The sequence below is a fragment of the Galleria mellonella genome, unplaced genomic scaffold (genome assembly GCF_026898425.1).
Source record: "Galleria mellonella isolate WM207_F2 unplaced genomic scaffold, CSIRO_AGI_GalMel_v1 utg312, whole genome shotgun sequence".
NCBI classification, from domain to species: Eukaryota; Metazoa; Arthropoda; class Insecta; order Lepidoptera; family Pyralidae; genus Galleria; species Galleria mellonella.
In genome coordinates this window covers 5,525,746-5,548,180 of record NW_026442074.1, presented here as the reverse complement: position 1 = coordinate 5,548,180, position 22,435 = coordinate 5,525,746, and the positions used below count along the sequence as shown (strand labels likewise).

The following is a 22,435-nucleotide window of genomic DNA, read 5'->3' as shown; positions in this document are numbered from 1 at the left end:
ACACAAAAAACACCCGTATTTTTAACCTGAAAAAGTTTGAAGCGCTTGTGGGTTAATTCAGTTTTTTTTATACCACAAAGGTGACAAACAATCATACGGTCTCTCTGATGGTAAACGGTCACTGTAGCCTATAGACGCCTGCAATACTATGGGTATCACTTGCGCGCTGCCGACCCTGAAGAAACCTTAATATACCGTTTTTAAAGAAACCCAAAAGGTCAAAAGAAACGGGGGTAGTTGCTACCGAAATATGTTGGAGAGAGAGAGAGAGAAGGGTGGAGGGGGCTTCCAAAACTCCAATTTACACTTTACTCGGAGGTGCAAAAGATCCTTAGTAGCATCCGACAATATAAAGTATATCTATCTATATTTACAAAGGCGCAAGTGCCAAAGGCATAATGGAGTCCAATATTTTCAAGGAGGAAAGAAACTTTCACATTTTTAATATTAGTAATTAAGGATTAATAACATTTTATGTATATATCGCATAGGTCAATCAAATTATGATACATGCGTCTCGTATTTATGAACTACAGCAGCGAGGGTATCTTCAGCGAGTGGTATTTTCGCACACGCTTCAATCAGTTGTCGAAGCGGTGCGTAACGGCGGAGAGCTCGTGCATTGCCCACCACCATGAGCTTGTATTTCGCGCGGGTCACGCTTACTGCTAATCGCCGGCGGTCGTTTAGTATTTCATTTTCCTGTTATCAATATATGTAATAATACATTATTTACCTATTCGACATTGTTATTAGAACAAACTGAATCATAAGATATAGTATAGCAATTTCAAAATATTTTATTGATATAATCTTAAGTTTCTATCTGTTATAAACATTTTACCAATTTAAAGTGATATCAAGGGCTGATGAAGAACATTCCAGAAAGTTGCCTAGAAGAGATCGCTATTTAGCAATAAGGCCGTCCAGTGTTCCTTTTTTATCTTGCTTATATGTAATAAAGTTTATGTAATTAATTATTCATTTTACTCATTACTTGACGTATTTTTTATCTGTCAAAATACTAAAAAGATGTGGCTATTTCTGCATAACTAACTCCAAATATTTATCATATGTTTGTGTATGACAGTCGAATAATTCAGCATATACATATAGACAGATACTCTTTATTTTTTCTCTCGTAAATTTATATAACCAATAAAAAAACCAAGGAACTAGAATTCAAATGCTGATTTTAATTACCTTGATCTTACTGTCGTCTTGACGCATGTCGCGTCTTGTGCACGAGTATATGATGACATCCTTGTCTCTCCCTTGAAACTGGTCAACCGTGCTCGCTTCCACTGTATAACGAGTTAGTGAACGCCGCAGTAGTGCTACTTGTTCGCGATATGGCGCTATAACGCCTATATCTGCTGGTTGTACGCCACCCTGGTACAAATTGAGTTTTCTTAATGACTTTTAAAAATCTAATACTTTAACTACATATATTAAACCTACTGCAAGCACCAGTCTCTCACAAAATTGGTCTTACATATCTAATTGTACCTCAAGTTGTCACTTTATACTACCTTTTGTGAAGAGAAAATAAGCCATTCATTCATTCATATACATATGTTTGCTAAATATCAATGATATCCATTTAGCTATATAATAGTATTTCTTTCTATGGACAGATTGCTGTCCAGTAGTGCAACTAGATATGTCCAGTAACATTTGTACTACTAGGGAATATTAACAGGTCGTTATATTAATACCACTAGACTCAAAGGAGTACATTAAATCGAGGAATTGAAAAAATACAATACTTATATTTTATAATATTATAATATTAATACAAATAAAATAGCTTAGTCGCGAGTCACATAGAGAGGGAGACATTTCATGATAAGATATGAAGGAATGTCGTGCGGTTATTTACAGATATTACACAAGCGCAGCGTGTGCACATGTGGTACGTGCCAGCTTTAACCAGTTTAACCGCTTAATGAAATTATTAATTAATCACCTCTATCATGGCGTTGACGAGAGCGAGCACCACACACGCCTCATCCCTGTTGAGGCAGGGCGTGTCGGTGGGTACGGCGGCCGCAGGGGGCGGCAGGTCGAGAAACACAACGGCGCGCTCCGCACGTGTGCTACACGCTTCAACTACCCACTCGGGCATTACTGATATTTTCTATCAATAAAAAAATACATAAGTAGTCGGGAATCTTCATACAAAATACACGAATCAACTCTTCAGTTACCACTATCCACGAGGTATTGCTATTTCTAATAATTTAAAAAGTTATCTGTATCAAATTGAAAATAAATTTTATAGCAGTTTTAGGGATCAATATTTTTACTTTATTTTTTATTCATACATTTCAATATTTTTACAAATGTATATTATTGTGGAATAACAGGAAGCAGAATTAACTTACATTCATTATTTAGTTGACATGACATTGTTTAGGACATAATCGTACTTGTGATGTACAAATATATAACATGTATGGAAACAAGTATGTTTGTTTCGATCGAAGAAAACTTTAAAAGAGTTTACATAGTTTACTAAGCAATCTTTTTTAGAAAGCCTTTACGTAGATAATAGTGGTTTCAGAGAGCTAAATAAAATGTATCTTTTTAATATATTTAACACTAATTACCTGTACGTCAATAGACAGATTGGCTTGTGCTATTCTCTCGTTAGCACACTTAAGCCTATCATTATATGCAACTTTATTGGCAATATTCACAATGGCTTCATTCATTCGATACTGAAGTTGAAGAGTCGACGTTACTTCTTCTTTCATCAGTCTATGAAACAAACTTTCTTCCATACCAAGGCGCCTACAAAAAATTACGTCATATTAGTTAAGTATAATAATTTTTCTGTAATATCTATTCTATTACAAGAGAACGTTAAATTAACCGCTTTTCACCCGTCAATAAAAATGTGCCTGTTTATTATATTTTGTATGATCCATTAACAAAATTATACTAAACGCTCAATTAAACGCGAGATACCTCTAAGAAAAAGCAAAATGCCTTTAAACTAGACTAAATAAGTAATACCATATTACGATTCATATATTTTAATTCTTAAAGATACTTATGGATTAAAATAGGCACCTTAAAAAAATAGTCTTGTTGTTCTTAGATACAAAACGAATTATATAATGATTGACTGATTCTATCCAAAATATTTATCTTGAATTAGTTTTGAGCTTTAATACGTAAACAATAAAATACATAATGGAGTATATCGATGACTAACCTAGCGGCACGACTCCTCACAACTGGCGGCAACTGTTCTGGGTCCCCAACCAATACGAAGCGCTTCGCTGCAAATAGAGGCCGCAAAACCGTACACTGGACGACCTGGACATTATTTGAAGTATTAGATAAGAATCTTAAATAATAGATTCAATGATTTAGTTTCTGACTATTCAAGCTGATGGGATTCGAATACAGTGGTACCTCGATATACGAGTGTTGAGATACGAATCGCCGAGCGAACGATATTTTGATTTGAGATGAGACCAAGATTTGAGATACGAGGAATCGCACCGCTGGACACAACCCCAACATGCGAGGCGCATGTTTGTGTTATGTGCAACGTCTAACAGTCTCTCCCACCTTAGACTAGACCTCAATCTGTGTACTTGTTTCCCTCGTTTTCGAAACATTTTTGATAAGTTCGGTTCGCGTTTTTTGCTTTTTGTACATTTACAAAACATTATCACATTTATTTTTATAACCATAGGTCCGATGAAGAAGATGATATCTATTGAATTAAATTGTGATATCACAGAAAAACATGAGCAAGATGTGCAAGTTACAAATAAATGTTTATTCTTGTAAATACATTTTTCTTATTTAAAAAACAATTGACAAAAACAACTGAAGTGGTTTTTTTGGGAGCTAGAATGAATTAATGGCATTTAAATTTTTTTCAATGGGGAAAATTGCTTTGAGATACGAGCAATTTGACATACGAGCAAGGTTACGGAACGAATTAAACTCGTATGTCGAGATACAACTGTACATGTCTGTGGTATCCTCTCTATAGTCCACGTGTTTAGTCATTTGGTCATAATGATGAGCTCTCATAATAAAATTATAAGTTTTCGCATGACTGGCGTTGCTAATTTTAAAGATTACAGGTAACGGTACATGGATATGGAATATAACGTCGCCTTACAACTGTATAACTCCCAAACATATTCACGAGTAACCTATTCATGGTCATGACAACATCATTGCGTTCAACCATAATTTAGGACGTACAACAACCTGGCCCCCTATACTGTCATTAATCTAATATTAGCAATATACATAATCTTCCTAATACCTGTGTAGCCTCATCCACAATACACACGTCGAACGTGGTGCGCGAGAGCATAGCATGCGCTGCCCCTAAACAGGTCACGCCTACCACTTCCTGTGTTAAATAATAAACATTTTAAACTAAAAGATTAAAATTTATACATATTAGAAGATTAATAATTGAGTAGACTCTTAATTTTAATTTTTTAAATTATAAATAAACATAGTTTAAAAATAGTGACGTCCACTGTAAAGCTGTTGAAATCAACATATCAATTAGATATGACGATAATCAGTCAAGATATCGTTATCTTAACCTTCACCGAGGCATTGTTATATCACACAGAAAGTATCTCATGAAATACCCTCATTACATATGGAAGACGTACTCACGCAAGTACATTATGTAACTAACTTAAAATTTTGCAGATGTAAACAATAAATTGTAAGTAAAAATTACAGATATAAGGCACTTTAACGCTTAGTTATCTACGCTAATATTATAAAGAGGATTGATTTTTTATTTAAATTTTTAATTGTATAAAACAATAAAGCTAAAACACTACATTAGCTATATTATCAACTAGCAACATGTCCTGCATTTTATTATCAAAAACAAAAAAAAACATACATGTGCAGCCGTAGCGAATCACTAGTGTTTGATATTATTTAAGGCAAATATTTCTTATAACATTAACACACAGTCGAATCATAAATTAATGTTCAAACAATACTGAATAACAAATATATTTTGAAAAAATATTTTCAGAACATTTATAGCCAGTGTCACTTCGGAATAATAAAGACTTTCTAACGATACATTCAAATCTATTCAACCATTTATAAGTTATGTTGACATACATTGTGAACAAAATCTTTATACAGATTTTTTGGATAGTTGGGTAAACATTATTTTAACTTTTCTCTCAGAAAAACAAGATACCAGACGCACCAAGTCCTACACAGGGTAGATAGATTAATTACAATTATATATTATTTAACTGACAACTTTCATCAAATTGTCTATTATAAAGTTTCAACTAAATATTTTTCAATTAGCAACTTACCATAGAATTGTACAATTCCTCTAGTTGTTTCGGAGTGCGACAGTGCGCGGCGAGGCGGTGTTCGCAGCGCGAGACTTGCTGCGCCGCCACTCGCGCCTCCGGGCCCAGCCTCATCACTTTCATTTGTTCTGGCAACCTATTTTTTAAAGGACTTATGTTGGAATAATGTTTAAATTGACGGTCCATTTTTAATGGAAAATACTCTCAATTTCTACCGGTCTATAACAAATGGGTATTCGTATCTTGTAATTGTTTGTATCTATAATAAGTTTACTATTTAATCTTTTGCAGGAAACAATAAACAGTACCGTAATATATAACAGTAATATATATATATATATATATATATATATATATATATATATATATATATATATATATATATATTAATTTTCATATTTTAATAAGATTGCTTTTATGTAAAAAAAATTTCATTAATGTATCATGCAAGATTTTGTGTAAAGGCACATACGAACCTGTTTAAAACTGTATCAACAGCAGAATGTGTATGCGCAGTGACTAGAACGCGCTGCTTTAATGCCACCAACATTTGTATCAGAACGCTTATTGTTTGAGTCTTACCTAAAAAGTATAAGGAATAATTTAAAAAATATTTAAATTTATAATCCGTAATACTGTGACAACCATTTACAAGAATATTGGAAGTTATTGTTCCAGTAAGGCGAATGGGAAAATGTCACATTTTATATTTATTGTTTTTTTTTTTAATGGATGATAATGGAATGGTAACACCGTCTACGCTAACGGTATATGCTGGCGGGGCACCAGTGAAGGATGATAGGTGAGAATGAAAAAAAGGCAGGTCAGTTCACACATCATGACAAACACACTTGGAATTCATCACAATGGTTTCCAGGGGGGACCACGGGGAGGTCGACCTGGGTGGGTATATTGCTAGCAAATGGAGCTCTTAGTCACCATTACTAACAATCCCTTCCCCCCTTTAGTATATGTTTGTAGTGTGTATTAAAATAAAATGAATACGCATTTTATATAAAATTAATTTCTACTATGAAAATAGTGTTGCTCATGTCTATATCATTAATATATATATATGAATTAAATAGATAAAGACTTTGAATCATTTAAGACACACGTAAATTAGCAACTGAATTCATACAATCAAATTAATTATATAATTATGATAAATAAAACAAAATTAGCAATTAAATCTAAAATCAGTCTAGAAAGACTGACTTTAATCAGTATTTAATAATTAAAATAAGTACGACATCGTTTACCAGTTCCAGGTAATCCCTGAAGTAGTGCATAATCCGTGGCTGCAAGTGCTTTGAGCACGGCCCGTTGTTGCTGTATGTTGAGTGAGCGCATCAGTTTAGTGCCCAGCCGGCCTACCTCACGTGGCAACTTCTTTTCGAACTGTGGCTCCTCTTTGTCTATTATTAACCTATAAATAATGAAAATATTACCAATAATGCACAGTTGAATATATGACAAAAGGGACCGTATCTAAGATAAAATCGAATATGCACAACTCGTTAGAATACTCAGCTATACAGTCTGATTCTAACTTTAGAAAGTTTTCTAGCTTAAAAGCTAGCAGCTTTATAGTATCAGCAATTTGTTTGGTAACTTACAATAATGGCAAAATAGTCTTTGAATGAATGAATGAGTATACTTTATTTGCATTATACAATATAGGAAATAAACAAGACAATTTACAAACATAACGATACGATTGTATAAGTACAGTAAGGCGGTCTTATTGCTGAGAGCAATCTTTTCAAGACAACCTTAAGGTAATGGACTAATTGTTGTACAAGTAGGTATAATAGTGCTTTATAATTAAAAAAAAGCATCTTTTGCAAATTAAAAATATATAAAAATTATATACATATATACATACATATACACATACATATACACATACAAATATATACATACACATACACACGCATACATATACATACACATACATATATACATACACACATACATATACCTATCAATCAAACAAAATTATATAATCCCATGCATATATGTCAAATATGTACCCAATGCTAAGATACATATTAATAATTATAGGCACAAGGAAAACAAACTATCATAAAATAAATAATTATATAAATACATAAATAAAGAATGCCAATTTTTTAAATGAAGAAAAATCAGATAGAGAAAAGATAATCTTTCACTTGTCGTTTGAAAGAATCAATGGATTTTGTACTTCTAATAACAACAGGCAATGAATTCCATAACCTAATGCTAGAAACAGTGAAGGAATTGTGATAAAATTTAGTGGAATGAGCAGGTGTCATAAGGGAAAGGTTTTCGGAAGAACGTAATGTTAAAGTATGGGTAGAGGAGATGAATTTAAAACGTTCTTTAAGATAGGCAGGTGCACCAGGGTTAAAAAGAATATTATGTAACAAAGAGAGGGTATGTAAATCTCTTCGCCGGCGTATGGGAAGCCACTTAAGCTGAGAGCGATAGTGCGATACATGATCAAATTTGCGCAGACCAAAAACAAATCGTATGCAGAGGTTTTGAAGTCGTTCTAATTTATTTAGCATATCAATATTTAGATCTGGATAAGCGACATCTGCATAGTCAAGGATAGGGAGTAGGAGGGATTGAGCTAGGGAAATTTTAGTGGCTGTAGGTAGAAAGTTTCTAAGTCTTCGAAGCGACGCAGAAGCAGCGAACATCTTCCTGCTAACCTCGGTCACTTGGTACCTCCAAGATAGAGTGGAATCAAAGTAAATACCAAGATTCTTGACAGATTCACTAAAAGGGACACAAACACCATTACACTCCACTGAAGGTAATTTAGATATATCTAACTTGGATATGTAAGCGGGGCTACCAATAATAATCGTTTGCGTCAAAATAGTCTTTAATACCATACGATATGGTACTTACTATGTACGGTACCGAATTTTCTTTTTTTACTTTATTTAAATAAAACTATTTAATTTAGGTGGAAATTAGATTCGCTAATGCAAATAATAAAATAATAAGCATTTTTGAACAGTCATTTGTTTATGAATCGACCGCCCATTTATTTAAATCTACATTTTTATAATCTTCTTATATTAAAAACTGCAGTATTGCAAGACTTGTACGTACTCATATAGATTACCTACAAAGCTGACAAAGCACTTACTTTCTTAATCTTTGCGCGCGATCGTCATTATCCATTAATACTCCTAAATTGCTAAGATTGTTCACCACACTTGCGTATGATTCGTAAGTATCTATATGAAATAGTGTTGTTTTATTTAGACGTCGACTTAAGTCCCTGAAATAATTGATAAAATAATTATGCAATTTTCAGAAGGCATTCAAGTACTAGATTTTCCATGAACACAATTCTAGTTTTCTTAAAACACAATTTTTTAAATATATGTATAGGTTTAAGGTACCTTTCTAAAAGGATTTGCATTTCCGTCTCATTTGAAATTGTAACAGCGCCAGCGGCTATCCATGGCCGATTTTCAATGCTCACTATTGAGAAATCACCTTCTTGTGGTCCTTTTACATGCTTTTCTTCTTTATTTTCACCTGTAATAACTAATTTCTGTTTACTTTCTCATCCATACAACGCAATAAAATACCTAGCGTTACTTAGCTGCGGCCTTCTGTAAAGCGGAAACTTCGGCAGTTGAATAACTACAATTTATGAACAAGAAAATTGTCTGTTTCATAACTTTTTATAAATCATAATTAAATGTACAAGGACGAACGTTTTACCTTTTATTATAATGTTTCTTTCGAAGATATGTAAAAATCTGTCTTCAAATGCTTTTACAGATTTTAATTGTAAATTTGGTGCACATGTTCCCCGTTTCGCTCTGTAATTAAAGTGCTTTATTATTGTTAGCAACAAAATATATGCTTACGAATATAATTATTAATTGAAACTCAACGTGACAAGTACCCAATCTATGGTAGGTTGAGTACCTGTAATAATCACTCGGATTTAAAGACAATAAAAATACATTTTTAAATACTTGTTAACATTTGCAATTTTATTTTAAACTAGCTATTTTCTGCGACTTTTTCTGAATGAATCAGTACATAAAGTATCCTAAGTGCTAAGTTATAAATTAACCTACTCATGTTCTAAATTTCCTTCAAACTCGTGCAGTAGTTTTTGCGGAATGAATAACAAACATCTATTCATTTAGATGCAAAATTGATAGCAATTTTTACAAACTTTTGCATTTATAATATTACTAGGTGACTCAGCAAACGTTGTTTTACCATATACATTATTTCGACAACTATACATGAAAATTTATCGTACTACAATTATTATATTCGATCGCCATCTTGCAACCCTATTGCGGATTATAAAAATCGCGATTAAAAAACAGGAGTTGATTGTAAAAGCGTGAAAATTTGAAATTGAAGGTATTTTTCAATGAGTTAAGACTCTCAATACTACCAAAATGGAATGTGTGGTAAGACTTACCGATTTTCTGGGCTGTCCGTCCAAAGCGTATGTAGAGGAGAAGTGGTCATTTGTAATTTTTCCTCCATTTTGAGTAAAGCCGTCCAATGGAGAAAGTATTTTATGTGTTCCGCCGTCAGATGCCCTAGAGCCTGTTCGTGCAGTTTGGATAGAGGATGTTTGTCTGATACCGACGGTCCGTTGGTGTGCCTTAAACAATTATGAATTTTACATAAATACTAAATATAATGTATAAACATCTATGCGTCAAAACGAATTAGGACTTACCAGATTATCTGCAACTTCCTCTGCATAAAATTAATATGTAATTATATATAAATTCCAAATATTTTAATACTATAAAACATTTAATTACGATTGTTTTGAACTAAGCTAACTAAGTACCATAAATCAGTAAAAATAGCCAATATTCATCTAGAACCACTATAGCCCACAAACAAGAAAAAAGTCTATTATATTTTTATGTCTATTATATTTAAAGAAATAGTACAAATAATATTTATTACTTATTTTGAACATCTAGTAATATCAAAATTTACTAACCACAAGTGTAATGAACAGATGGTGAGATATGGACACTTGCTACAGGCTCCCTCATGATGGATGGGATCTGGCAACTTCTGTTGCAGAAGGAGTGATGCCTCTTCTATATCCGTTAACTGCTCTGTAACAGTACATTGTTCACCAAGCTGCCTGATAATTTAGTTGCCACCCTATCACTACGTGAATTACAAATACAAATTAAAAAGCAAGCAGCAATGTATTATTATTATTAATAATGCCAAAATTCCTGTTAATCGTAAAATATGTCTCAATTAACCCACTACCCAATATACCACGCCACAAACCATAACATACGAAATTCAACTTTATGGACATGGGTGAAAGGGATTATTATTAGCGAGGATCTAACAATCCTATTGCTAGCAATATAGAGTATATTACTAGCAATAAGGCAATTTTTTTAATGGATGAAGATTTTTATGGATGACAATGGAATAGTAACCCTGCCTGCGCTGACAGATTACACTAACGGGGGACCAATGAGAGATGACAGATGCAAATGAAAGCATATCAGTTAGCTTTAATTTTACTTGAAGAAGAACTAACCACGTTTCCACGATTAACTGCGTGGAGGTCAATAAGTTGACCTGACAGGATATACAGCTAGTAATGGGACTATAAGACTCCATTACTAACAACCCCTTTCCCCCCTAAACCTGACGTGATGGGAATCTAATAGCCCTAGCAATTGGGCGATTCTCTCTGGAAACCATCTTGATTGTTTGTTTATGAATTCATCACTATAGGCCAACTATCCTGCTTCATCCTCACCTATCATCTATCAATGGTGCCTCGCCATCAGTGGGAGTACGGTTTATGATTTAAGCAAGGTTATGATTCTATTATTATCCATTTTAAAAATAAAGTTATGAACTAAGACATCTTTTTGCAATGTGCTTCCAAATGTCAACAAGTATAATGTATACTTAGTACAATTTGTTTGTTTTAAATAAAAGTATTAAAGAATAGGTCAGTGAAACATACCAGGATCTACATCATGGGGAGAAGCAGCGAGGTTTTCCACAAGTTGGTTTCGCAACATCACCAAATCACGACGTTCCGGGTATCCGCAACTCACTTCACGGAGCTCTACCCGATCCCTATGATTATCAGGATTATATCAGGAATTCACGAATACAATTTCTATTTGTATTTTTTGAATTTGATGGAATCGTTTAAATTTAAAAATATATACAAAGTGAAATGGAAATAATTAAGGTAGTATTTTATGAATTTCCCTTAAAGTAATATAGATAAAAACGAAAAAATTAGAACCTCCATAATAAAAGGCTCAAAACATACTACAAATATATTTTAAACAGTTTTTTTTTTTTGTATGGTAAAAGTAGAACATAAGCAAGGATCTTCTCTTCTGTTTTTATTTTTTGAGGATTCCGTATTCTGCGATATGAATGTATAAGTGTTTCGAACATTATAAAATATGAAAACATAATATTAATGGATGTGTGAATACATAATGTACAAACATAACGGTGAATTACTTGAGATACAGCAGTAGTCCCCTCTGCAATGCTCGCGTGGGATCTTCGCGCTGCTGCAAGCTCAACATCATACCGTACAACACCAACTGGCCGCGGTGTTCCGCTGACACAGACGCCTTTCCACTCTTTAGCTCAAGGGGCACTATTTCCCGTTTTGCACCTACATATATTTTAAATTACATTAAAAATTCATCAAATATGGTCGACGGACAAAAGTCATCTGCAGTACCGCTCTGATCATTGTTGAATAATATAATTATTATTCAATAATGTATATATGTACAACATAATATTGAATAATTATTATACCACAATATACAGACATACCTTTTCGATCATGTATTGTAACTTGCAATGTAGCATCTATTTTCCCCTTCAAACCTAACTCTGGGCAGCACAAATTCTCTTCTATATCCAGCACCTTATCAATGTGACCATTCCACTTGTCTTTTTGTAAATGCTGAAAATTAAATCCCGTGAGGAAAAATTCAAGTGTCTCCGGAAACAATGTGTATGCATGAAACTAGTTATGAATGTGAATGAAGTAAGGGACCTTTGGCACTAGGTTGTTTACCGACCCAGCACAGAACATGGCATAAAGATTGATAGATATAAACCACATACATCTCTTTTATAATAAAAACTTCTTTCCTTTTTATTTAATTAGTATATTTGAGAAATAATTCTTGTAAGAAGCAATTTACAGTAGTACCCTGCACTTTGGTTATGTTTTGTTAAGAGAGGGACTGGCTGAAAACCAGCACTGTGCAGCTGTTCACATTGCGCTAGGACACTCACAGCATCAGCTGAGCCGGTTCCTTTTGCCTAGTATGGGACACTTTTTGTATATGTTATTTATATTTTATATTGTAATTGTATGTTTACTGGCAATAAATGTTTCTATTCTATTCTTTTTGCTACATTTACATTAGAACTAAAAGCGAAATAAAAATTATAATACACTTTAAAACTAACAATTCCTCATCAAACAATCATTCAATACAATTTACAAAGTGCTACATACTTTAGGGGGCAGCAGCACTGTATCCTAGTGTATTGACAGTTGACATAAGTATTATATTGTAAGTAGTATATTGACTATTGATTGTAAAGGCTAGCAGGGCATGTCCCTCCAAATTTTTATTTCAATGTGTGTGACTATATACAGATGTGGTGCTCTGTATGTGTTTGTGAGGAAACATCTACAGCAGTATAGCCAGAGGAATATTATATTCTTTGGTTGAAACCTTATAAATAATTTTAATTCACACATTTGGATTTTGCAGGAGCATACTGTGGTATCGTGGACAATCTATACTTATGGAGACAGTTTTATTAATTATACATATTTATATAATATCTGCCAATATAATTGTTATTTACAATATATATATAGATATATATCAAGTATACAGGTTCTATATCTTACAAGTACACATTTATGGGAATGAATTTTTGAAAAATGATAGGACTTTAATGATACCTGTGGTGTAGAAAAAACCGAGTTCCTTCCAACATATGTCTGCATAAACTCGGCCAATGGAGTTAGGTATATTTGCATATTAGAAAGAGCCTCTTCCTCACTCAAACAAGCATCATAGAGCCTTTGTATGGATTCCTTTATAATCCTGCTGGCTTGTAATTGCAGTATTTTGACATCAGTTATTTGTTGCGTAAATGCAGTTTGAACCAGCTCATGTATTAATATACCAATCGTCATCTGAAATAAACATAAAAAATTACCATTCTGATTTTTTTCTATCTATAACCTTTCTACTTCGTACGAAATTCACTAGAAATTGCCCCTTCCTCTAAGTTCTTGAGGTATTGGGTAACAAGGCAATTGTGGGTAAATAATATAGGGCATGGATTTTTTGTATATTAAATGGCTATCAAAATTGATAAAATCTATCATATAAAAATTAAAATCCTTAAGCTTATAGCTATAACTATGTCATACTGTATCAAAATAAAAAAAAAAGGATTTGGCTCTCTGTTGATGGTAAACACCAATAACGAAACTAATTACATAGATATAAGAATGAATTTAGGATTACCCTTAAATACGATTCAAAACCTAAATTATTTGGATAGGCATAATAAGGTTAGTTTGGTGTGGGTCCCTGGATATATAATAGTAATTAAAGGCAATGAAATGACATTCCGTCTTTTCATTGTTGACGAGAAGGGAATCAGAATAAAAAATGATAGGTTCTGAACCATTTTACACTTGTATCAAGTGTTAACTATACCCTGAAGGAGTAAGCAAAGATAAAACATGCAACACCTGATGTGCAAATGTAATTCATTGGCAAGTATGCATATAAGTCTAGAATAACACAGAATTTATATTATAAGGGTTGACATGCAATGGTTTAACTGATCCCATACGGGAATAAAAACTAAAATAGTATATAGAAACAAGGGAATAGTTATTGTAGTCTATTTATATTTATTTTTAAAAATAATATTTTGAATACTAACAGCAGTGTTCGCAGAATCAATACCCCTCCAACGTTCTTGAAGTATAGCTTTTCGTTTACAGAACACCCCAGCTACAACATTAGTGCTAGATATTAAGTGGTCAGGCCGCAGCACCAGCAATCCAGATGTGTTATTTATATGAAACTCATTTGTTAAGTTTCTTGTAGCTATAATACTGACGATTTCTCCAAGGCACAATGGAGTATCTAACCTGGTGAAATATATGAATACTGTTAATAACTGAAGAATTATTATCTTTCCACCAAATACCCATCATCACCATAATCACATCAGCTGTTATCTGTCAGGGGAAAGGGATTGTTAGTAATGGAGATGAAAAATCCCATTCCAAGCTATATACCCAGCCAGGTCGACCTCCTCACGGTTCTCCTTGGAAACTATCATGATTAATTCCTTGTGAATTCGTCGTGATGGGCTGGCCTGTTTTCATTCTCATCAATCACCCTTCACTGGTGCTCCGCCATTATATCCCATTAGTGCAGGCGGGGTTACCATTCCATTTTCACCCATAAAAAAAAACTGTTATCCATCCACCTGCATCCATAGACTCCCTGCAGTGCATTTGAGATCGTCATTCCATCTAGTGGGGGTAGTTCTACACTGCATTTACCCATATAGGGTTACTACTCAAGAACCTTTTTTCGTCGTTGGTTATCAGTTCAAGTACCCTTATTTAAGATTATTTTCCAAAAGGTTTGACCTCTTAAAAAGACGCAAATGTACCTTTAAACTATATGCTTAGTCAAAAGCTCTGCTCATAACCTGGTGTGAGTACCAGTCAACTCTAGGGTAGGCACACCCATCCCACCGCACTCCATAAATATACCTAGTTATTTCATGCTCAGAAATGTCTACAAACCAATTGGTTTGTAGATGCTAAAAGATTGGCATTAATCCTAAATTAAACTATTGTTATTTTAGTTATATTCAATATTGTTGTAAAAATTGGTCTTTATCAAAGTTTTCTACATACATACTTCAATAGTCCTTAGTATCTAATTCCAATAAATTCATCAAAATCTAACTGAAAGTCTGATGATCACTTACCAACTGCCTTCAATAAAACAAGTAGCTCTTTTATTAGTGGCATCCTTTAGTCTTATCTCCAAACGATCAGGGTGATGTTTCAAACTCACTACCTCACAATGCTGCATTGTACTCAAATCTAATTCATCTGCACAGATCTATTACATAATTAATTTAAAATACATGTAAAAATAAAACATCCATTTAATAAAATAATCAAAGTAAGTTAAGAAACATATATTGTAAGGATAAGAAACTATTCTGGAAGGAAGAGTTGAACAAAAAAAACCTAATACATGTAATAGTTGCAGCAACAAATACTGTTTGAAATTAAATGGTACTCTATAAGGATTACATAACAATCTTGAACAAACCTCATCATTATCGATAATCTTCCATTCATCACCAAATACGTCTTGAATGTCATGGTCATTGAAATTCAATATTCGAACAGTAGATCCACATTTTGAGGGTGACAATTTTTTCGCAGAAACTGTCTCAGTAATGAGTAGTTTTTCAACTCCAGGTGAATATTGAGCTGTAATTTCAAATAAATCATATCAGCATTTAAATCTTTTTTTTTAGATTATTAAGATCTTTCACAAAGCTAGAGCTAATAATTTACCACATAATTAAACAACATATCTAACCCGAAATTAAAAAATATACAGTATCACAATTAATTGACAATAAAAAAAATTTTACTTCTATTTAAAATACAATTAAGAATATCTAAATAAAGGTTAATTATAGTAATAGACATGCCCTAAAACAAACCTGTAGATCCTATAATAGGGCTTTTCCTTGGTGTTCTTGGTTTTATCTTTGGAGATTCAACATCTGTTGTACTAATAAATACTGAGTCTTCATAAGTACTAGCTTTATTCAAAGAGTTTTCATAATTTTTACCATCCTCTGTACATGATTTAGATATAACATTGCTATTACAAATAATGTTATTCTCAAATTTAATGGGAGTAAGAGGGGATCGATCCTGTTTAGCTTTTTCACATAATTTATCTTCAGTTTTACTAGATACCAATGTATTGTCCATTTTCTCATCTGAAGACAATTGCAATTTATTTTCTTTTTTAGGTGAATTTCTAAGCATATCCTTGTGCTTTTCAGGAGATGTTTCTATTTTAAGTTTTTTATTTGTACAACTAGACATAAATATTAAGCCATTGTGCGAGTTTTGTTTATTTGTATTATTAATTAGATAAGGATCATCGGTTATTTTTCCAAGATCTGCTGTCGACTGAAATATAGGTGAAGAAGCTTTTCTTTTAGCCGATTGCACATCCACCTCTCCATTATATTTACAACTTTGTGTTGAATCATCAGAATATTTTTCTAAATGTGAATTGTTTTTAAAATATTGCGTTATAGGTTTTTGTTTCTTTGACTGACTTGCTTTGTTTGGCTGAAAAAGAAATAAATACGAGATATGTAAGGTTAAAATAGGTAGTAGATAGGGAGTAAAATAAACATCAAATACAAACCTTTTTTAAACTTAAAGCCTTCGACATGATTTACAACAAATTTTTAAAATTTTAAACAAAATCTAATCAAATACATTTATTTACTTATATATGTAAATAACAAAGCACTTAAATAATAAAAGGTAAAGTGAAAAAATTCCCGCCATGAGATTATGAATAAATATGTGACATTTGAAGTTTTGAAATAAAATAAACACCTACCCGTCTGCGATTGCCCATCTAAAAAATTATGTGACATTGGTGATTATAATGGTTCTGTCAAAATATGAATTATTTTCTATGTCGATATTTCTTGATGGGTGTATAAATTTATTTTCTAGTTTCGTCAATATATGAGTATTGCTTCTCTTAAATAAAATAAAAAATAAGTTAGGTACCAACCATAGATTAGAGAGGCTATTGTGGAGGTTATCTCTCCCTAATCTATGGAGACAGTCTTGTCATTTTATCTCGTTTGTTTATTATTTAACTTTTAAGGTTATAACTCGTGAACTCATAGAACTGGATAAATATCTACAAATTCATCATTAATAATGTCCAAAAGACCTGAACATTTAGCACCGCCTGAACTGGTAATTTTGAAGATTACAGTATAAAAAATTCAACTTTTAACTTGTTCATTTGGTATAATTATCTTTTTATTTTCAGTTTTATAATGAAGCTGAAGCTAGAAAATACACACAAAAGTAAGTTTTTATTCTTTTTCTGAACTATAATCTAGTCAACAACTACAACCTATAGAGTGTAATAATGAAAAAAAATTAAATCCACTAATAAAATTGTCGTATTAGTGAATATTTTAGCTCAAGAATATTATATTTTTTTTTTTCTATTTTTAGCTCAAGAATATTATATTTTTTTTTTCTATTTTTAGCTCAAGAATAATAGATATCCAAGGGCAAATGACTGAAAGATGTGTTGAATTACTTTTGCTGCCAGAAGATGCTCCTTGTTTACTTTTAGATATTGGTTGTGGGTCAGGTCTGTCAGGAACAGTGCTTGAGGAAAATGGTCACATGTGGATTGGTATGGATATATCACCAGCTATGCTTGGTAATTATTTTACTACTTTTAAATGTTATGCATTAGTTGCTAATCCACAGTTTGTATCAATCAGGATTGAGCCTTTAAGTTAATATGAAATATAGCTATTTGTGTATAATTCTTATATCTCTGTTTATCTGTTTAAGTATAATTGTATTTTAATGACTGAAAAGATTTATATTTATGTATGCAAAATTATATTTATAATGCAACACATCATTTTTATATATGAATTACCTAAAGTAAATGGGAATTGTGTAGAGTTAATAAATAGAAAAACTGTCATTAAAAAAAACTAGGCACTATTTGCTCAAAAACATCTACAATTGATAGATTATTACTGAATACTCTAAACTGAAGTAAATTAATATTTTTTATAACAGTTTATAGTATTTAATATTACATGAGTCTTTTTTAAAAAGGTTTCTGTATTTTATTTATAAACATAATTGTTTCTCTATCAATTCCAGATGTAGCACTAGAACGAGAAACAGAAGGTGATTTAATTCTTGCAGACATGGGTGAAGGGGTGCCATTTAGAGCAGGCTGTTTTGATGGTGCAGTCTCTGTATCCGCTTTACAATGGTTGTTCAATGCAGACAAAAAGTCTCACAAACCTGTTAAGAGACTGTATACATTCTTTAGTACTTTATATGCTGCATTGGTAAGTTGTGCTAAATATTTAATAAATTTAATTAATGTTATACATTTAAATTAGTGTATTAATATTTTATTAACAATTTAGTCTAGGTCTGCCAGAGCTGTATTTCAATTCTATCCAGAGAATGAAAGCCAGATAGAATTACTCACTACACAGGCAATGAAAGCAGGTTTCTATGGAGGTGTAGTCATTGATTATCCTAATTCTGCAAAAGCCAAGAAATTCTTCTTGGTACTTATGACTGGTGGATCAGCACCATTGCCCAAAGCTCTAGGTACCTACTTTGTTTATATAACATTATTATAAATCTTGGTAAGGAATATACAATCATTACTTAATTTTTCTAGGTACAGAAGACATGAACGACAATTTAGAAATAAAATATGCCAGAAGAGAAGCAACAAAAAATGCACGAGGCAAACCACTAAAAAATACAAGGGCTTGGCTTTTAGAGAAAAAGGAGAGAAGACGGAAACAGGGGAAGGAAACTAAACCAGATACCAAATACACAGGCAGGAAAAGAAGTGGACGGTTTTGAATAACAGAAACTATATAATTGTAAATAATTTATTAAGTTTATAAAAAATATACCTAACTCAAATTATTTTTTAACTACATATTTCCACACAGTATCTATACCATGACCAATTGTTTCAATTGGTTTCATATTAGGTAAAGGAAATCTACATGCAATTATTACAGTACCATTACTTGTCTCTTCTAAAACTTTCTTCTCAAAATCTTTCATCATTTGTTCTACTCCAAAAATTACAATGTTTTCATATGGATTTAAATCAAAAGTCCACAAATTGCATCTGTAAAATTTGGTATTATGGTACCGAGTATTAAATAGTGCTACTATTCTAGAGTAATAAACCAGCCAAGGATTTAGTTCTACACCATCAGCTTTAAAACCTAACGTAGCAGCTGTAAATACGATTCTACCGTCGCCAGAACCCACATCTAACAATCTTCCACAACGGCCGGACAAAGCCTTTGTAACTCCAGCTAATTGTTCAGTGGTAGCAGGTACATATGGCAAACAAACTTTCCTCAGTGCCGGTGAAACAAATGGTATACAAATAACACTAACGCCGATTCCTAAACCGCCTGTGACATATATTAGTGTCTTTCCTATTGAAGAAAATTTTACAGGAACTTTGTCTTCTGTGTTTTGCAATAACTGTTCCATAATTCGTAAGTTTATATAATCAATTCAAAATCATTAATTTATGGATCTACTATATATCGGTAGGTAGATTTTAATAATTAAAAAAAAATACATAATTTATTACGGATTATGATAAAAAATAAGTAATTTTATAACATTTTTAATTAAATTATATCGAACGACAAAAAAATTTGACAGCCACAGATTAAAATGGCACCTTACCGTCTACTAGTGATGCGTGACATTACTAATCTGACTACTAATTATTCAAATGTACATACATACATACATATCTGTCACGCCTGTCTCCCATTAGGGTAGGCAGAAACAATGGAACGCCAAATGCTTCGATTCAAACAAACCTCTTTCGCTTCTTCCACATTCATCAATCTTGTCATACACGCTCGTCGGTTACGGGTACTTTTAATTTGGCCCTTCTTCAGCACGTCGCCTATTTGGTCGACATACGTCCGTCTAGAGCGGCCCCTACCGACATCTCCATTCATTCTTGCTCGATAAATCTCTTTCGTAATTCTTCTTTCATCCATCCTCTCCAAATGACCAAACCAACGCAACATTCCTTTTTCGATTTTGGTCACTACATCGACTTTCAGTCCACACTTCTCTCTAATCACACTGTTTCTTACTCTATCTTTTAAAGTAATACCACACATACTTCTCAAAGCTCTCATCTGTACAGCATTTATCTTACTTTCATGCTTCTTTGTTTTAAATTCAAATGTATAAATCTGATTATCTAAATATTTTTTTAATAATAAAGAAATAATGATTTCATTTGATTACTAATTGTATTCATCCGACTATTAATATCATTCATTAGTAGTCGTTGATGTACAAATCGACACGAATATAGCCAAGACGACCCGATCGTTGGTTTTTAATAGAAAAGAGTGTTGCCGATTTAAATTTAATAAAATCGTCGTCAGCTTTTACCAAGATGATAATGTAGCAGTAATGAATACAGAGTGAGGAATGAACTTAGTAGTAAGCAGATTCAGAGAAAGGACTTTGTTACTAATGAATTAATTTATACGATTACAGAAACTAGTATATTACTAATTTAGTAATTTATTTATATAATTAGTAATTACTCATTAATCTAATAACAAAATAATTTGAATTCGTGCGTTGCTACCGTCTATATACGGGTTTTTTTTTTTTTTTTTTTTTTTTTTTTTTTTGTGGCGTTCACCCCGATATTAGGGTATTTTGCCAAGAACAAAACGGGGAAACGATAATAGTAATAAAAATACCTAACACAAACGAATTTAGAAAGGATAAGGATTAGGTCTAGGATATTTATAGGATATGAAAGATATACTTGTACATATGAGAATATACTTATAAATATATAGGAAAAGCAATTGATGCAACTATAAATGTATTCATGTAATATAACTAAATCTTAATATTGTTATCATATATATATGAAGATAGTATTTTATAGATAATAGGATCATTGGAAGAAAGTAGAGTAAGAATAGAAGTTGGGAATGGAACACGGATGGATCGGAGATGATTAAAAAGGGAGGTGTGGTCAAATTTGGAACATGAGAAGAATATATGATTCAAGTCCGCCACTTCAGCACCGCAATTACACGACGAACTTTGTACAATACCAAGCTTGTATAAATGAGAAGGTGTGCATACGTGACCTAGACGCATACGAGTTATAATAGTTGTTGCGGTCTTTCCAAGCTTTAATTTACAAAACCATGGTTTGAAAGGAATATCGGGTTGTATAAGGCGATAAAATCTTCCTTTTATTGTACTTGTTTTTTCCCAATATTCCTTCCAGGCATACCTTAAATATATTTTTGGGAGACAAGCTAGGTCACTACAGTAATTATGATACGGATACATATCACCACAAGTTACAGCCTCTCTTGCAATAAGGTCAGCTTTGTCATTGCCGCTAATACCACTGTGTCCTGGTAACCAGGCAAAAGAAACGGAATAACCTCTCAACATGCAAAGATAAAGACTTTGTCTTATGTCACAAATAATGGGATAAACTGGTTTTGATTTAAACGGATATTTGGCTAGAGCTTGCAAAGAGCTCATAGAGTCAGTGAAAACTATTGCCTTATGTAATTTCATTAAAAGTATATATTCTACAGCTTTTAAAATACCATAACATTCCCCGGTAAAAACTGAAGACTCCGGTGGAAGTTTAATTTTTTGAACGATATTAAATTGTGAATGAAACACACCCACACCTACACAACCGCTATTGTCTGGTTTTGATGCATCAGTAAAGATGTAGTGCCATTCATTCCATTCAATGTCAGTTATAAACATAAATTTGGCATTCAATTCTGAATCATTTTTTAATAACCCAAAATCATATTTAATATTAGGAGATAAAACTAAAGATTGATATGAGCATTTATAAATGGGAAAACAGGACGATGTAAAAGTGGGAGATTCTATGGATTTATATTTTTCATAACTTTGTATTAAACATGGAGGTTTTTTATGTTTCCAATAAGATGAAGACGAAATAAAGATATGTAGTTGAGATAACTTTTGAATAAGCGGATGATCAGATAATTGTAAACAACGAAAAAAGAAGCGATCAGATAGATATTGTCTTCTTAAAACCAAAGGTGGATCACCGACTTCGAGCTGTAAAGCA

General features: G+C 32.5%; 3 protein-coding genes across 4 annotated transcripts; 1 reads left to right on the top strand and 2 right to left on the bottom strand.

Moving 5' to 3' along the window:
• Positions 1-428: 428 nt before the first annotated feature.
• LOC113515210 (DNA replication ATP-dependent helicase/nuclease DNA2) lies at positions 429-17,059 on the bottom strand. Of its 2 annotated transcripts, none has more exons than XM_052895958.1 (23): positions 16,901-17,059; positions 16,176-16,821; positions 15,773-15,936; positions 15,420-15,556; positions 14,352-14,562; positions 13,351-13,587; positions 12,195-12,327; positions 11,868-12,027; positions 11,350-11,465; positions 10,345-10,465; positions 9,802-9,990; positions 9,078-9,178; positions 8,750-8,897; positions 8,491-8,625; positions 6,605-6,771; positions 5,819-5,924; positions 5,343-5,478; positions 4,301-4,390; positions 3,224-3,327; positions 2,613-2,796; positions 1,970-2,140; positions 1,204-1,392; positions 429-702 (listed from the first exon to the last, which is right to left on the bottom strand). In XM_052895958.1, exons 1-23 carry the CDS (start codon positions 16,925-16,927, stop codon positions 502-504), a joined length of 3,873 nt encoding a protein of 1,290 aa, XP_052751918.1. In that variant the 5' UTR covers positions 16,928-17,059; the 3' UTR covers positions 429-501. The 2 variants fall into 2 exon arrangements, with proteins under 2 accessions (XP_052751918.1, XP_031764324.2); XM_031908464.2 differs by having other exon boundaries at positions 8,750-8,888.
• A 140-nt stretch (positions 17,060-17,199) lies between these two features.
• LOC113514995 (probable 18S rRNA (guanine-N(7))-methyltransferase) lies at positions 17,200-19,206 on the top strand. Its single transcript, XM_052895959.1, has 6 exons — positions 17,200-17,472; positions 17,549-17,586; positions 17,775-17,953; positions 18,415-18,608; positions 18,690-18,883; positions 18,957-19,206. The coding sequence occupies exons 1-6, from the start codon at positions 17,434-17,436 to the stop codon at positions 19,141-19,143; spliced, it is 831 nt and encodes a 276-aa protein (XP_052751919.1). The 5' UTR covers positions 17,200-17,433; the 3' UTR covers positions 19,144-19,206.
• Positions 19,159-20,006, bottom strand: LOC113514996 (ATP synthase subunit C lysine N-methyltransferase). Its single transcript, XM_026899106.3, has one exon. It carries the CDS (start codon positions 19,795-19,797, stop codon positions 19,207-19,209), a length of 591 nt encoding a protein of 196 aa, XP_026754907.2. The 5' UTR covers positions 19,798-20,006; the 3' UTR covers positions 19,159-19,206.
• Positions 20,007-22,435: the final 2,429 nt, after the last annotated feature.

What these genes read in the sequence shown, in the direction of transcription:
- LOC113515210 (XM_052895958.1), bottom strand. Translation starts at nt 16,927, where the DNA reads ATGTCGAAGGCTTTAAGTTTAAAAAAG. An exon ending in AGGCTTTAAGTTTAAAAAAG is followed by an intron (nt 16,822 to 16,900) that starts GTTTGTATTTGA and finishes TTTCTTTTTCAG; the next exon opens with CCAAACAAAGCAAGTCAGTC. An exon ending in ATGCAAATCCTTTTAGAAAG is followed by an intron (nt 8,626 to 8,749) that starts GTACCTTAAACC and finishes CAATTATTTCAG; the next exon opens with GGACTTAAGTCGACGTCTAA.
- LOC113514995 (XM_052895959.1), top strand. Translation starts at nt 17,434, where the DNA reads ATGTCCAAAAGACCTGAACATTTAGCACCGCCTGAACTG. An exon ending in TATATCACCAGCTATGCTTG is followed by an intron (nt 17,954 to 18,414) that starts GTAATTATTTTA and finishes TATCAATTCCAG; the next exon opens with ATGTAGCACTAGAACGAGAA. An exon ending in TTGCCCAAAGCTCTAGGTAC is followed by an intron (nt 18,884 to 18,956) that starts CTACTTTGTTTA and finishes TTTTCTAGGTAC; the next exon opens with AGAAGACATGAACGACAATT.
- LOC113514996 (XM_026899106.3), bottom strand. Translation starts at nt 19,797, where the DNA reads ATGGAACAGTTATTGCAAAACACAGAAGACAAAGTTCCTGTAAAATTT.